Source organism: Trachypithecus francoisi, unplaced genomic scaffold (genome assembly GCF_009764315.1).
Source record: "Trachypithecus francoisi isolate TF-2019V2 unplaced genomic scaffold, Tfra_2.0 Lachesis_group4, whole genome shotgun sequence".
NCBI classification, from domain to species: domain Eukaryota; kingdom Metazoa; phylum Chordata; class Mammalia; order Primates; family Cercopithecidae; genus Trachypithecus; species Trachypithecus francoisi.
The window spans coordinates 101,072,598-101,088,985 of NW_022681469.1; the positions used below are offsets into that span (position 1 = coordinate 101,072,598).

The following is a 16,388-nucleotide window of genomic DNA, read 5'->3' on the forward strand; positions in this document are numbered from 1 at the left end:
AGTGTTGTCAGTATTTTGGATTTTGGCTATTCTAATAGGTCTGGAAGTGGTATCTCATGGCTTTAATTTGTAATACCCTAATGACACATGATGTTGAACATCTTTTCCTTCTTCCTTTTTATTTTTATTTTTTTGAGACAGGGTCTCTGTTGCCTAGGCTAGAGTGTGGTGGCAGTCACGACTTGCTGCAATCTTGAACTCTTGGGGTCAAGCGATCCACCCACCTCAGCCTCTTAGGTAGCCATGACTATAGGTGCACACCACCACATCCAGCTAACTTATTAATTAATTATTTTTATTTTGTAGAGACAGGGTCTCTCTATGTTGTCCAGGCTGGTCTCAAACTCCTGGGTGATCCTCTCGTGTTGGCCTCCAGGAGTGCTGGGATTATAGACATGAGCCACTGGCACCCAGCCAACATCGTTTCATATGTTTACTCACCATCTGTATATTTTCACTGGTGAGGTGCCAAGGTCTTTTGCCCATTCCTAAATTGGGTTGTTCATTTTCTTATTATTGAGCTATAAGGGTTTTTAAAAACATATTTTGGTTAACAGTCCATTATCGGATGTGTCTTTTGCAAACATTTTCTCCCAGTCTGTGGCTTATCTTCTCATTTACTTGACATTGTTTTTTTGTAAAACAGAAGTTATTAATTTTAATGATGTCCAGCTTCTTATTTCTTTCATGGATTGTTCCTTTAGCATTGTATCTGAAACATCAACACCATAGCCAAGGTCATTCAGATTTTCTCCTAAGTTAATGTCTACAAGTGGTAAAGTTTTATGTTTTACCTTTAGGTCTATAATCCATTCTGAGAACATTTTTGTGAGGAGTGTAAGATCTGTGACTAGATTAATTATTTTGTTTTGTATGTGGATATATCCATTTGTTCCTGTGCCATTTGTTGTAAAGACTATATCTTTGCTACATTGTATTATCTTTGCTCGTTTATCAAAGATCAGTTGACTATATTTATGTGGGTATATTTCTGGGCCCTCTATTCTAGTCCATCAATCTATTTGCCTATTCTTTTGCCAGTGCCATACTTAATTATTACAATAAATAATATCTTAATTATTGTAGCTTTATGGTAAATCTTGATGTTGGGTAATGTCAATCTTCCAACTTTATTCCTCTTGTTCAATATTGTGTTGGTTATTCTGTGTCTTTTGCCTCTCCACAGAAACTTTAAAACAATTTATCCTTATCTACAAAATGTTACTGATATTTTGATTGGGATTGTATTGAATCTATGGATCAAGTTGGGAAGAACTGACATCTTGACAATATTGAGTCTTCCTATCTATGAACAGAAAATATTTCCCCAACTATTAGTTGTTCTTAATGTCTTTTATCAGAGTTTTGTAGTTTTCCTAATATAGATCTTATACATATTTTGTTGCATTTATACCTATTTCATTTTTGAAGGGTGCTAATGTAAATAGTCCTGTGTTTTAATTCCAAATTTCACTTGTTTATTGGGAGTACATAGGAAAGTGATTAACTTTTATATATTAACCTTATATCCTGCAACCTTGTTATGATTAATCACTTATTAATTCCAAGAGGTTTTTTTGTTGATTCTTTTGGATTTTCTACATAATCATGTCATCTTCATTCAGTGAGTTTCTGACCTATATCACTTATCTTCTCTTTGAAAACTTATTTTAACATTTCTTACAAAGCAGGTCTACTAGCAACAAATTCCCTCAATTTTTGTTTGTCTGAGACAGTCTTTATTTCTCTTTCACTTTTTGAGGAATACTTTTGCAGGGTGCAGAATTCTAAGTTGGTGGGTTTTATTCTCTCAGCGCTTTAAATATTTCACTCCATTCTCTTCTTGTTGGTATGATTTCTGAGGAGAACCTAGACGTAATTCTTACCTTTGCTTCTCTATAGGTAAGGTTTTTCTCCCCTTTGGCTTCTTTTGAGACTTTTTTTCTTTATCTTTTTTTTTTTGAAGTTTCCATACGACTTGCCTCCTTTTCTTGGTTATTTGGTTTTGACATTTATCTGGCTCCATGTTTTCTCAGCTTCTGGGATCTGTGGTTTGGTGTTTTATATTAATCTGGGAAAGTTTGCAATCATTATTGCTTTAAATATTGCTTCCATTTCCTTCTCTTTCTTCTTGTTCTGGTATTCCCTTTATGGTATGTTACATCTTTTGTAGTTGTCCCGCAGTTAAGGCTATTCAAAAAAAATCTTTTTAAGTCGTTATTCTCTTTACTTTTCAGTTTTGGAAGCTTCTATTTATTGCATCCTCATGCTACTCTTAGCTGAGCTGTGTCCAGTCTGATAGTGAGTCCACCAAAGACATTCTTTATCTTTGTTACAGTGTTTTTGATCTCTAACAGTTCCTTTTTATTCTTATAATTTCCATATCTCTATTTTCAATATCCATCTGTTCTTGCAGGTTGTCTACTTTTTCCATTAAAATCCTTAGTATGTTAATCATAGATGTTTTGGCAAGTATTATCTTGATTCCTAAGCCAGGCAAAGATATCATAAGAAAAAAGAAAACTGCAAGGCAGTAACTCTGACATTTATGCAAAAATTATCGATAAAATATTAGCAAATCAAATTCAACAATACATCAAAAAGATTCTACAGTATGATCAAGTGGGATTTACCCATAGCAGGCAAGACTGGTTTAACATAGGTAAGTCAATCAAAGTGACACATCACAGACTGAAAGACAAAACCACATGATCATCTCAATTGACACAGGAAGTATTCAACAAAATCCAACATCCTTTTTTGATAAAAACTCTCAACAGTTTGCGTATACAAGAAAAGTCCCTCAACATAAAAAAGGTCATTTACAAATGACCTTTGGCTGAGTCCTCACCCCACCCATGGTGTTTTAAACTCTCAGACAGGTCCCTCTGGAGCCTCTAGTAATTTACCAATTACAGTTCAGGTTTTCCTGCCTCAGCATTTGTTTCCATGGAGGGTTCTTACTTACGGGTTTGCTCCTGTTAAGTTGTGACTCCCCATATTCACCTCTCTCTCTACTGTGACCTGTTTCAACAAATCTAAAAAGAGTTCTTGATTGTATTTCAGTTTGTTTGGCTTTTTACTGTTGTTACAATGGAGTGGAGACTTCTAAGCTCCTTACACACTGGACTGGAAACAGGAAGCCTGCCCATTCTTTTTTATTTCTGTGTTTTCCAGGGTTTCTTGCATAACTTTTGAATGTAGCAAGCTCTTAAAGGCTTTTACAAAATTTATTGAACATTTTTGGTAATAGCTTATATATAAATAAGTAAGCACCTTCTAACCACCAGGCACTCTTCTAAGTGTGTTTACATATATAATCTCATTTAAACCTCACAGAAACTCACACATAAATACTGTTTTTATTCTTGTTTTATAGACAAGGAAGCCAAAGCGCAGAGAGTTTAAGTTTCCTGTCCCAAAGGAGCATAGCCAGTGAGTAGCGTAACCAGAACTCAAACTCAAGATGTGCGACTAAAGAATATGTTCATAACCACCATACTGTATTAACCAGCTAACTCCTAAAAGTCCTGATCATGTTGACCTCATTCAGTCATAAAGAATTCAAATAGTCCAACAGATTGTTTCTCCTTCTAGTTATTTTGGAAACTGCCAATACGATATTTCAATTTACCACCCAAACAACTGAAATTACTGAAAGGAAAATTTGAGTATGCACCTCCTGTATATCATTAGAAGAAAAGGATTATGTTTTCACGTAGTTTACATAGAAACTAACATAGTTTACAGAGAAGCTAATTTTTATATAGAAACTACATGAAAACATAATTCTAGAAACCCAAGAAGGTCTTCCTTCAACCATTAGAGATGCTCCTCACTGGCTAAAATGAACCCAGTGCTGGAAAAAGATCTCTACTTCCTATGAATAGAAACAGGCATGCTATTTTCTATGACAAATTAGTACCAAGTCTTACATAAATATGACTTTCATGGTATTAATGTTTTAAGCCAACCTAGGTTGTTCTGATTCCTGTTCTGAACACTGAGGTTCAACATCATTAACAGACAAGCCAAAGATAATCACTATCCCGAGGGCTTTGCCAGCTGCATGAGTGAACATGCTGTCTGTTTTAGCATCAGCCACTTTTTGGTCTGCATTAGATTGATGGCATATTTTGCTCTGTTTCTTTATGGAAATATGGTTTATCTATACCAATAAACTCTTCTTTTTCTGGCAACCGATTTAGAGTTGAAAAGTTTATGCCGGGCACGGTGGCTCACACCTGTAATCCCAGCAATTTGGGAGGATGAGGCAGGCGGATCACTTGAGGTCAGGAGTTTGAAATCAGCCCGGGCAACATGGTGAAACCCCGTCTCTACCAAAAATACGAAAAAAAAAAATTAGCCAGGCATGGTGGCATGCACCTGTAATCCCAGCTATTCGGGAGACTGAGGCAGGAGAATCGCTTGAACCTGGGATGCGGAGTTTGCAGTGAGCCAAGATCATGCCACTGCACTCCAGCCTGAGCAACAGAGTAAAACTCTGTCTCAAAAAAAAGAAAAGAAAAGAAAACAAAAGAAAAATTTAGAAAATACTGGATTCTGATTTTATTGGAATTCATAGTGGTAGGTTTACGATACATGGGCAAGAGAGACAGAGATGTTTAAATATCAAAATGCAGGATCGTCTCTAATCAATATATTCTCCTTTATCAATCAAAACAGAAAGAGAGTTTATGCCATCAGGTAAGATGTTTGTCCCACCCTATCCTCACATGGCTGAGAAAGGAATCATATTCTAGTTAAATTTGTACAGTGAGGCCAGGCATGGTGGTTCACGCCTGTAATCCCAGCACTTTGGAAGGCCAAGGCAGGTGGATCACCTGAGGTCAGAAGTTTGAGACCAGTCTGACCAACATGGAGAAATCTCGTCTCTACTAAAAATACAAAATTAGCTGGACACGGTGGCACATGCCTGTAATCCCAGCTACTCAGGAAGCTGAGGCAGGAGAATTGCTTGAACCCAGGAGGTGGAGGTTGCAGTGGGCCAGTTGTGCCACTGCACTACAGCTGGGCAACAAGAACTCCATCTCAAAAAAAAAAAAAAAAAAAAAAAGGTTTGTACAGCGAGAAAATATATCTCCCAAGGGCGCAAATAACACATACCAAACTTCCTTATCTGCTCTCCTCTCAAAAAAACGCACTCTTTCCATTCCTTAACATCACATTACAGAACATCATCTTTAAGACATGAATGCTAACCTCTTTCTGGTTTAACAAATTTGTGGATAATAAGCACCTAATGGATTATGGACAGGTTTATAGATATATTTTTGATACAGCACTAATCATTCGTTCATTCATTCCTGACATCTGCTCCAGGCTGGTGGTGGTATAGGTGTCAGACTGAGAGTCTGCACATTAGAGTGTGCCATGTACAACTACAGGGGTAAAGACAATGCATTCTGAGAGCTCAGAGAAAAGGACAAACAGCAGTACCTTCTGGAGGTGCTCTGGGAAGGCTTGAAGCAGCAAGCACTAAGGGTCACTACCTGTCCCCAAGTAAACCAAACACAAGGATGGCTGAAATGCTGGCCTGACGTAGTTAAACGCTTTCTTTCCTAGAAAGTAAGTATATCATCAAGTTTTGCAGGTTTATAATGGGTTTGTAGACTTGGCATAGCGTTGGTCTCAGACTATTTTCAACAATCGTTACGTGTCCAACACTGTACTAGGAGCAGGACCCGAAAATGGGCCTCCTAGGTCTGGCATATTCTAAACCACAGTCTAGTTAGGGTGCATTGGCCAGGGACTCCCTGGATGGTATTGCAGATTGTGCACTGAACATTACTAAGAGACACCATTCCTAATATAGACATTACAGAAATGAATATTCATCATGCCAGCAAATGGCAGTAAAGAGTCTGGTTTTAACTAAGGTAGTATATCAGGACAATTTCTGAAAGATGGAAATAAAGTATCTTGAGGAGAGGATGCCTTTTTTCTAATTCGTACAAAAATCCTATGGGCAGCTGACTGCCCTGTTTTTTGTTCATTCAAAAAAGGATATAGGGAGGAAGTGGATCACTCAGTGGTGGTCTTCCCAATCATTAGTACAGGCATCCTTCAGAGTTGCCCCAGAGACGATCCCTCGGGCAAAGGCTAACAGCACTGGAGGACCAGAGGAGGAGCTGAGAGTGTAGTACCAGGAAAGAAATAATACACAGGATGACTTTCCCCATGTCACTTGCTCTTGGTGTCCTCCCTCCCAGTGGGAGTTCTAGGGCCCATGCCTCTTTGCCTGAACCTCCAGGGCTCCTTTTCTGTGACCTCACTCTCCACTGGCACCTCCAGCAGCAGAGGCAGGGCATTTCAACCAGACAGCATAGTGGCTTGACTTGACCTACTTCCAAACAAGGACCCTTTCTCATTCATCATTTCAACCTCACAGCCTAAGGAGAGACTCAAAACACTGTGGTTGGGTAAAGTAAATGCATACAATCATTAGGTAAAATGCATTTTTAGAATAACCAGTTGATTTCATTTATCCCTGACGTCATTGGGATTAATGTAACAAAGCAATACATAACAGAAATCTGGCTCTTACACACAGTCAGTCATCTTTTTGGCTCTGCAACTCTTCCTTTCTCAAGAAAGGATGAGAAATGGTATGTGCCAAAGGGAACTTCATTTTAAGGAATGATCAGGGGAAAGTGGTTAAATTATTTTATTTTAATTTTTTTGAGACAGAGTTTTTGCTCTGTTGCCCAGGCTGGAGTGCAATGGTACGCTCTCGGCTCACTGCAACCTCTGCCTCCCGGGTTCAAGTGATTCTCATGCCTCAGCCTCCCAAGTAGCTGGGATTACAGGTGCCCGCCACCATGCCCAGCTAATTTTTGTATTTTTTAGTAGAGAGAAAACGGTTTCATCATGTTGGCCAGGCTGGTCTCAAAATCTTGACCTCAGGTGATCCACCCACCTCAGGCTCCCAAAGCATTGGGATTACAGTTATGAGCCCCCACGACTGGCGAAAGAGGTTACATTAAAAGGAACAATATAAAACTTTGAATTGGAAATCAAACAAAGAAGGGGTTGGTATTTATGTTAGTGACACATCATAAAAGTTAAAAAAAAAAAAAAAGGCAAGACTCAAATTACAAATCACCTCTGCTCTCGGTAATCTGAAAGTTCCTAAAATAATAACTGAAGTAGCTCTCTTACCTTATAATTATTCATGATTTCAGTTAACCATGGCTTAACTGACTGTACTGTATCTTCTCGCAAGTACTTTTCAACTACAGCTCCATCATTAAAAGTCCGATTTCCCACGTGGATGGCTTGTCTCACCTCTGGGAGTGACAAAAGTTTCACATAGTAAAGCTGATCCTCAGGTTCCTGGCAGAAGGGGGCACCGGAAAGACATAGGGAACATGACTGGTGGCAGGAACAGCACGTTGGGAAAAGCTGTGAATTTCTCATAACATACAACATGAACAAATGTGAAGGGACTATTAACTTGTCGCCATTCTTGAAATGTTAACTCAGAGGTTTTAAGGTAATTTAGGTGGAATCTTTTTACTAATGAGAAATCTGAATGATGTGATACTCTTAGAGCAAATACCCAATTTGCAAATACAGGATTGTCCTTTGTGGAAACTAATCTTTTGCAATCTGTGACTTCCATTAGCAACCCCTCTAGAGGCAAAAATAGAGAAAACAAAAGAGGTGAGATTATCAAAATCGATTCACTCCTTGTTTGTAGCTCTTTGGAAAGAAGGTCTAACGGCTCACAAGGGCCAGGATGGTGATGTGCTGGATTTACAGCCAAGAATTTCTTTTTTGTGTTCTGCGGTTTATTAAAACCACACACACACAAAATTGGATTAACTATAATAAACGGGAAAATATTCAAATGTGAAAAGAGATGATGTTTTATGAAGGACACAAGACAGAAGAAAAGTTGTCCATGAAGCTCATTTAAAAAAAAAAAAAAAAAAAACTGCAATAAAGTCTCTGTAATAATCATTATACTGAAAGAAAGGAGTAAATGCTTTTTAAAAAAAACAGTTACACAAGGATTTAAAAAACTGTTAAAGTTTGAGTTTGACAACTCTGTGCTTCATCAATAATTTTTGCTAACTGTGAATATATTATGTTGTAAAGAAAAAAAGATATCACAAATTTTGTTTCTGTCTTGTCTACCACATGTTTTTCTCTTGGTAGAACCTAAATCCAAAACTGCAGCACTGGCGAATTCCACTGAAACTAACATATTTTATCTACAAACTAGTTCATAAATCAGGCAATTTAAAAAACAGAATGCATTGTCATAAGCATGAGACAAAGATTATACAAATTCAAACACCTACTTTGGCTCCTTCTGTTTGACTAATTCTATACAAAAGATACCAACTTTGATCTACTTTTATGAAACAAACTACTTGAATACTTTGAGAAATATTCCAGAAGGCTTGAGGTAAGGGCCATACTAAATGCATTAAACATCTTAAGTTAAAAGTAAGACAAAGCAAATATTTTCATTAAGGCTTTGGCAGTTTTGATTATCCAAGTGTCTTAAGTACAGAACAAAGAATGTGGGCATTTTCAAGAGACTCATAAACAGACTTGAAGCCATGGGACCTGAGACCCAGAACTCCAATCCCCGCCTGTGTCCTTCACAAAAGAGCCTCTATAACAAGCTCTACCGGGGGGAAATCATGTTAATCAGAAGTTGTTTTGAGTTATATGAAATATCACACATTCTCAGTGGTCAGATTATAACATATACAACATTGATGAGGAAAAGATCCTACGGGTTAGTAGACCACATCACGCAATACAGTTTGGACATGCTGGTCTAGTATAAAGTCATCTACAATATTTCCCAAATCAAAGGAAGTTCGGTTTTGCCAAAAGTTTTAAGCAAACATTATTATGGTTTTTAAAATGTTGTTATTACCGTGCACCGCAAAAAGTTATAGTAATTACTACATCCTGTAACATTCTGGAAGTAAGAAGGATCACTTGTTAAGTCGCCATCTAGTAGTTTATCCAGTATCTAGGTTGGGAGAGAGGGAGAAAGAGAGAAAGAAAACATCAGCGTGGGTAAAAATGTACAGACATTTGTCATTTCATTTATTCAACAACTTTTTCATTCCTCTATTGTTTCATCCAGCGCCCACTTATTGTGCATATTCTCTGTGCTAGACACTGCCATGGCACTGGAGAAACGGCCATCAACAAAACAGACCAATGGTCCTCCCCCATAGAGCTTTTATTCTAGGCGGTGGACAATAAGCATTTTAAGTAAATTACGTCATGTGGTAGACAGTGCCAAACTCTTGAGTATGTTAGGGAATGGTAAGGAGAAAACTAAAGAGGAGTAGGAAGTATCATGCGTGTGCATGTGTGTATGGGACACTGTGGAGAGGAGGTCACAGAGGATCTCACTTAGAAGGTGACATTTGAGTAAAGACATGTTGGATGAGAGGAATAGAGCCACACAGACATCTAGGGGAAGGAAGGTTCCAGGCAGAGGACACAGCGAGCTCAAAGGCCTTGCCTATGGGAGTAAACCTTTTGGGAAGGGTGCCTTAACATGGATCATGAACTGCTCACCAGATGACATAGAGGGAAGACGCAGGATATGGTGCAGCTCCAGATTTCTGGAGCTGGTGGAAGTTATCTTTGGGCTGACATTAAAAAACCCAGTCACCAGCTGAGGGGGAGAGCAGTCAGCATGGTTGCATGCTTTCCTCCAGCCATTGTCAGCTGCGTGGAGACAAGCACAGCCTGGCAGAGGGGGAGACTGAGCCAGGGCTGTGGTTCAGCCAAAGGAGTCGGAAGAAGTGCAAAAGAGGTTTGGGCTTGGAAATGTATGGAATGACTGACCCTAGGTTGAATACAGGTAATTAGAGAAATGGAGATTTGAGGGTGTTAGAGATAGTGGAGAGGCAGGAGGATCAATGGACTGAAAGGTAGTGAGGGTGCAGGGCTGTAAGACTGGTACATTAGCAGAAGAGAGCTAGGACAGGAGGTGGTAGTTAGAGAAAGATGTTTGAGTGTGTGATTGTGGATCAGCTGCCAGCTTTTTAGGGTATGAGAATCAGCAGCTAAGACGAGGAGGAGAACAAGATCATTGAAAAACAGGAGGCTGAGGCACCAAGGACCAGGTCCTAAAAGGATCATCAATGTGGACCCTGCAGTTACCAGGAATTATGACAAGAATAATGCTGGAGAGAGCGACAGGGAGGAAGGAGCTCAGCTATTCAAATGAGAGAGAGTAACCAGGGGTTGGCAGATAGACACAGTTGGAAGTGGTCAGAGGCCCTGTCTGAGGACAGGAGAGTCAAAGCTCATTGCTTTAGGAGGGGGCAGGGAACATGATCTGAAAGTCACATGATGAGCAAGGAAGACACCTACTCCACCTATGAACCAAGAGATACAGAGAAGCTAAGAGAACAGCCCCCACTCAAGAGGACCACAGGGACTGCAGCATCATCAGCAGAGAGCCAGGTTTCCGGCAAAGCAAGAGGCTGAAGACATGGAAAGGGGTTGTTGATGATGATATTACATTGTAAGGAGTTCTCATGAAAGGATTCTAAGAAATGAAGTCAGCACATCTTAAAAACAATCTGTCAAGTACAAAGTTAGGTCTCTTATCAGATAAGGCATTATTATTCTAATTTCGTGGGTGAGAAAACTGAGACACATGAGTTTAAACAACTTGCCGAGGATACCCCACTAATAACATCAGAGGTGAGATGATCAGGCCACAACTCCTGAGCCTGCACACTCAACCACGCACACACTGGCTCCCCGCAGTCAGCCTGCAATGCTTCCTCCTTGCCAGTTCCTTCTGGCCATGTTTCAATGTTTGAGAAATAGTCTCATTATTGTATTCATATTCTCTTTTTTTTTTTGAGACCGAGTCTCGCACTGTCACCCAGGCTGGAGTGTAGTGGCGAGATCTCAGCTCACTGCAACTTCTGCCTTCCAGATTCTAGCAATTCTCCTTCCTCAGCCTCCCGAGTACCTGAGATTACAGGCGCCTGCCACCATGCCTGGCTAATTTTTTTTTTTATTTTTATTTTTAGTAGAGACAGGGTTTCACCATGTTGGTCAGGCTGGTCTTGACCTTGTGATCCACCCGCCTCGGCCTCCCAAAGTCCTGGGATTGCAGATATAAGCCACCGCACCTGGCCTGTATTCATATTCTTTTTCAAACATGAAAGAACTTATTCAAGTTCCTATTGCCATGGGGATAGAGGCCCAGAATGAAAAGGGTTATCACCGTAGAAGGCGGTGTGGGTGGAGGTGGTAGTAAGTATCCTCTACCAATGCTACCATTGCCCCGCATCTGGTTGTGCAGCTCCATGGCGATGCCTGTGGCTAAGGGGTGCGAAGAGACAGGGAACCAGCCAAAGTTCTGCTTGCTGAGCTGGAGAGCCTGGTTCAGGGCTGCATCTGGAGAAGTGACCACCTCTTATCCTCACACAATGGAGGCATCTGCTTGCCCAGCCCTGAACCCAGAGGACTGCATCACCACAGAGGAGGTGCCTTTTTCTAATCTGTTCACCCGGAGGGGGCACCATAGGCCAGGGTCATTCTGAATGCACACATCATTTCTGAAACTCATTGTTAGAAATTATCTTCAACACCAATGGGAAAATAAAATATAAAGTCAACCTTGGAGAATAACTTTGCTTTTAGAAAGAGTTAAAAGTCATTTGTTGGCTGGTCGCGGTGGCTCACAGCTATAATTCCAGCACTCTGGAAGACCGAGGTGGGCAGATCACTTGAGGTCAGGAGTTTGAGACCAGCCCAGCCAACAAGGTGAAACCCCATCTCTACTAAAAATAAGAAAAATTAGCCGTTCATGGTGGCGAGTGCCTGTCATCCCAGCTTCTCGGGAGGCTGAGGCAGAAAAATCGCTTGAACCCAGGAGGCAGAAAAATCGCTTGAACCCAGGCAGCGAGCCGAGATCTTGCCACTGCACTCCAACCTGGGCAAGAGAGCAAGACTGCATCTCAAAAAAAAAAAAAAAAAAGTCAGTTGTTGTCAAAAAATAACATGGGTGGTTAGGACCTGTGAAGTTAAGAACTTTGTGATTCAGAAAATCATCATGGAAAAGGAGATAATACTGGACAGAGAATCAGCCATTTTACATCTTGCAGAATATCTAAGACACCCCAGGATTTTTATAGAATGCCTGCAAATTACCATAGGAGAAATACTGTGGTTGAAATGCGGGGAACAATTCCAGTCCCCGGTCTGCCACAATCCATTTGTGTATCCTTCGGCAATTCATTGCTATCCTCTGAGGTTCGGCATCCTCTCCCCTCACCAGTAAGTGTGTGTGTGTGTGTGTGTGTGTGTGTGTGTGTGTGTGTGTCTATGTGTGCATGTAAATACATAGGGAGAGTAGATGACCTATCTCCAGAGTACTCTCCAGCTCTGAGTTACTACTCTTTGATTCATTAAATCATTTTAAAGTATCAGAGCGTCAAACAGGCTTTATCATTTTAGGCTTGAGATTCTGACATTTATATTCCCTTGGGTTTCAGGATTTGTTGGAGTCTTCCTTTGCAGTCATTGAAACACATTTCAACCACAAGCTGTTTACTGTCCTAAGTATCATTTTATCTATTTTTCTTGAAAAAGCAAAGGTCTTGTTTTGATTCGTCACTCAAGATATGGGACAAATGGTCAAAAAGACATTCCAAGCCTTCAAAGGTTTTTCCTGCTTGGGGTTCCGGTTTCTGATGTATCTGGTTTGGGACAGATTCTAACCTCATGGGTCACGTTCTTATTATCTCTGAATATACAACATACCTGAACTTTTCTACAGCTTCACTAATCCTGTAGGTGTTTTAGCCTGCTACATTATGTACCAGTCACCTATCTGCTTTTATTCTCAATATGAGCCTCTCAAATGCTCTTGCTCTTGACCCTGCTTTATCCCTGTGTGCTTCTTTAAAAACATATCAAATGTTTCATTTGCAAATTGGTCTTATGCCACATAAAATTTGGTATTAATTCTAAATATTGAGGTTTCACTCCTTTGTCCCCTCTCTGACTACCACAGCAGGAAGTCTTGAAAATAATATCATTGCAAGTGGAAGCATGATCCTACATGTCCCCCAGGAGACCCCTCTTCCTTTGTGTTTACAATTACACAAGAAATTCTGAATCCACACTTTGCAGCCACATTTAGTGTCCTGACTCAGAGAAAGGAGAGCCTGGTGGAGCTCTGTAGGATGGCTCAGGACTCCCTTTGCTCCATCCATTTGCACAGCTAGCTGCTATCAGAATTCACAGCAAGGGTGGTCACTGCCTTGGGGGATCTCTGATAGTGTCCTGATACCCTATTTGTAAAATGAAAAATAACTTTGTGTTATCCTCCACCTTCTCTCCAAGGTTGCATGTCTCCTATTTTGATCTGAACTGGCTGATCTGTAGTGCTCTTAAGACTTAATATCAGACTTCTGCTTTAATAACAATAACGACATTAGATATACTGTTACAGAATATGTGTCTAATAACAAACAAATTAAAGCTCTCAAAATTCAGACCTTGCCTCATTTACTACTGTGTCAAACACGATGGCTCTATAGTAAACGTGGCAAAAAGCCTCTCAGGGAGATTGTTTACACATAGCTCTGTCTGCATTGGCAAAAAAACAAAAACAAAAACTTCCTGTATCCTAATATTTAGTATATTCTTACATTTTAAATAACCGAGAAAGAAAAGAGTGAAGAACATAATTATTTATTCTCAAGTTTAATTTTACGTGAGCAGTGTAAGGATATGCACAAATACCAATGGCCCTTTGTAAGAGTTTCAAATTACTACACTTTATGATCTTTGTTCCTGACACGTGTGTCACATGTCATTTGTTACACACTGTGGTCATTTCTCCTGGCTGAAACCCTGTTTGTGGATATAAAACTCTTCTACATGGTTTAGAGCAGATGGTGAAGCATATGCTTCTACTTCCTGGGTTGCCTTTCTTCTGATTTCCATATGATAGGGTCTGCCTTAAGGGCCTCCATAGTATTTAAAGAAATCAAAACAGTTAATGAAAGACACAGTTAGATAAACACTCCAAGATGATCTCAGGCTTAAAATACAGCCAAAGTAAATTCAAAGGAACATAGACAGTCCTTTTCTTTATTATAAGGCCACTCAACTCGCCTCCCAATCTCAAAAGGAATAACAGAGATATACCTTCTTAACAAAAAAAAATGCCTGAGCACCAAGGTGTTCCTACTGACCTGCCCCCCTCCCCAGATGGTTTTAATTGCTCAAGGGCAGCACAAGGCCCCTAGAACTCACTTCAAAGGCCTGAAACCAGTTCTGCTTCCTGATGTGTTCTATGCATTCGTGGCACTGCTTCTGGAAGTACTTTTTCTGCTTCTCATCCAACAAGCCAATTTGGTAGAGGAATGCTGCATAGCCCCCTATAATCTGAGGACAAAAGACACACATCAATGCCACAAAGGGAGAAAAAGAGACCTTAAGGAAGCCCATTTGCTTGGTGAAATAATCCTTTGTAATTGTTAATCTTGTGCTGGTTAGCCAAGTAGGACAATTACATGCACACACATATACACCCCACAACACACACAACAGAACACAACACAATATACACACACACATATTTGCAATGACAGCCAATGTAAGCTGACACAGTAAATTGATACGTTGAAACATTTGGTAAAAATTAAGAGATTTAAGTCATAAAGTCAACTGGTATTTCCCTTATCAAGTTAGACCTCTAAGAGGAGCCTTCCATCTGATAAATTAATCTCCCTAAGAGACAAAATAGAAAGTCAAAAGGAGACACCTACTGATTCGGGATCAGAATATCCATCTCCAATAGCAATTCCTTTCAAGTTGATCTTCTCCTCCTTCACAGGGTTGAGGGAATGGATGAGGTGTGCAATGGCTGGCACATATTTCCCTGCGTAAGACTGAGAAGGACAGATGTTGAAATGGCCAATCACAAATGGATGCTAGTAAAAGTAAGTACTTAAGTTAATTAAAATAACAACGAAGGAGCAATCTTTCCACATGAGGTATACCATCTGTTTCCTAACCCCACATTATAGATTCCATAACAGCAAAAACCTCTGTCTTCCAATTCTTTTGTCGTCTCAAATAGCACCACATGACATGCACAGGTTCGATGCACAAAAAATCACAAGTGAACATGTAATAAATGAACATTCTAATTTCCTTCCAAAATAAAATAACTTGGGAGAACACAATTCTGCCATGTGTTAGGCGTCTCTTACCAGAAAGCTCTATTCAAAGATTAGAGGGGAAAAAAATCTCAAGTTCAAAATTAAGATTTCAAAATCTGATAATGCTGCAAATTTTGAAGTCAACATGTACTAATGGAATACATGTTCCATTAGTAGAAAGGAAAATAATATTTACTGCCACTTAAATTTTCACTTAAACTCATCTCTATTTCCAACCTTTTCTAGCACAAGGTCCTTTTTCAAGGTCAAAATATTTTGTAGATATCTTTCCCCCAACAAACATGATAATAGTTCTACTTTTAGACTGTGCTGGAAGAGCTACTATTGACTCAGCAATATTTTTCAAATAATTTTGCATTTTGCATTCTTTCCATCAAAAGTTGTCTTCTTGATATCTCCACTTGTATGTCCAATATTAAACCGCAGACGTTCAAAATAAAGCTCCCAATCCCCAACCCTGAGGCAGCCTCCCTTTCAATTCATGTTAATTCTGTTTTTCTGCTGCGCAGGCCAACAATCTTGGTGCCATTCTTTATATCTCTCTTTCTCTCATATTCCACAAAAGTCAATCAGCCAAGCTTGTCAGCTCTACCTATTCTATCAAAATCTGTCCAGAGTCCAATGTCTTCTCACAACCCCTTCTCCATCACATCATCTCTGGCCTGGATGACTGCATTAGCCTCCTCATTGGCCTCCTTCTTTTGCCCTTATCCTTTAATGACTTCCCATCTTCCCAAAAGCAAAGGCATAAGGGCTAGCATGATCTGCTCCTTTCTCTACCCTAAACCCCCGCTACCCTCTTGCTCATTCCTCTCCAGCCCACTGGGTTCCACGCTATTCCTTGCACATACCAGGCACATGCCTGCCAGGCCTTTGGACTAGCTGTTCCCTCCACCTGGAGTGCTCTTCTCACAGGCACCCATATATATGGCAAAGTCTCTCAATTCCTATATTTTGTCTTTCCTATTTCCTTAATACTTAACCATTCTCTAACAAACTTTTACTTACTTATCTCATATACTGTTATGCTCCTACTCATACTAGAATATAAGATCCGTGAATACAGGGACATTTGTCTGTTTTGTTTACTTGAGTCCACTGTGACTAATGTGTGTATTTGTTAGTGCTCAATAAATAGTTGTTGAATGAATGAATCTT

General features: G+C 39.9%; 1 protein-coding gene across 3 annotated transcripts in view; it reads right to left on the reverse strand.

The window, feature by feature from the left end:
• The window catches only part of CPVL (carboxypeptidase vitellogenic like), a 167,793-nt gene that overhangs the window by 70,868 nt on the left and 80,537 nt on the right, over nt 1–16,388 (reverse strand). For all 3 annotated transcript variants that reach the window (XM_033193757.1, XM_033193759.1, XM_033193758.1), the window contains exons 8-11: nt 14,814–14,936; nt 14,299–14,430; nt 8,921–9,019; nt 7,183–7,356 (exon numbers count right to left, since the gene is read on the reverse strand). In XM_033193757.1, coding sequence (XP_033049648.1) covers nt 7,183–7,356; nt 8,921–9,019; nt 14,299–14,430; nt 14,814–14,936 — 528 coding nt within the window. The remainder of the gene's footprint in view (nt 1–7,182; nt 7,357–8,920; nt 9,020–14,298; nt 14,431–14,813; nt 14,937–16,388) is intronic.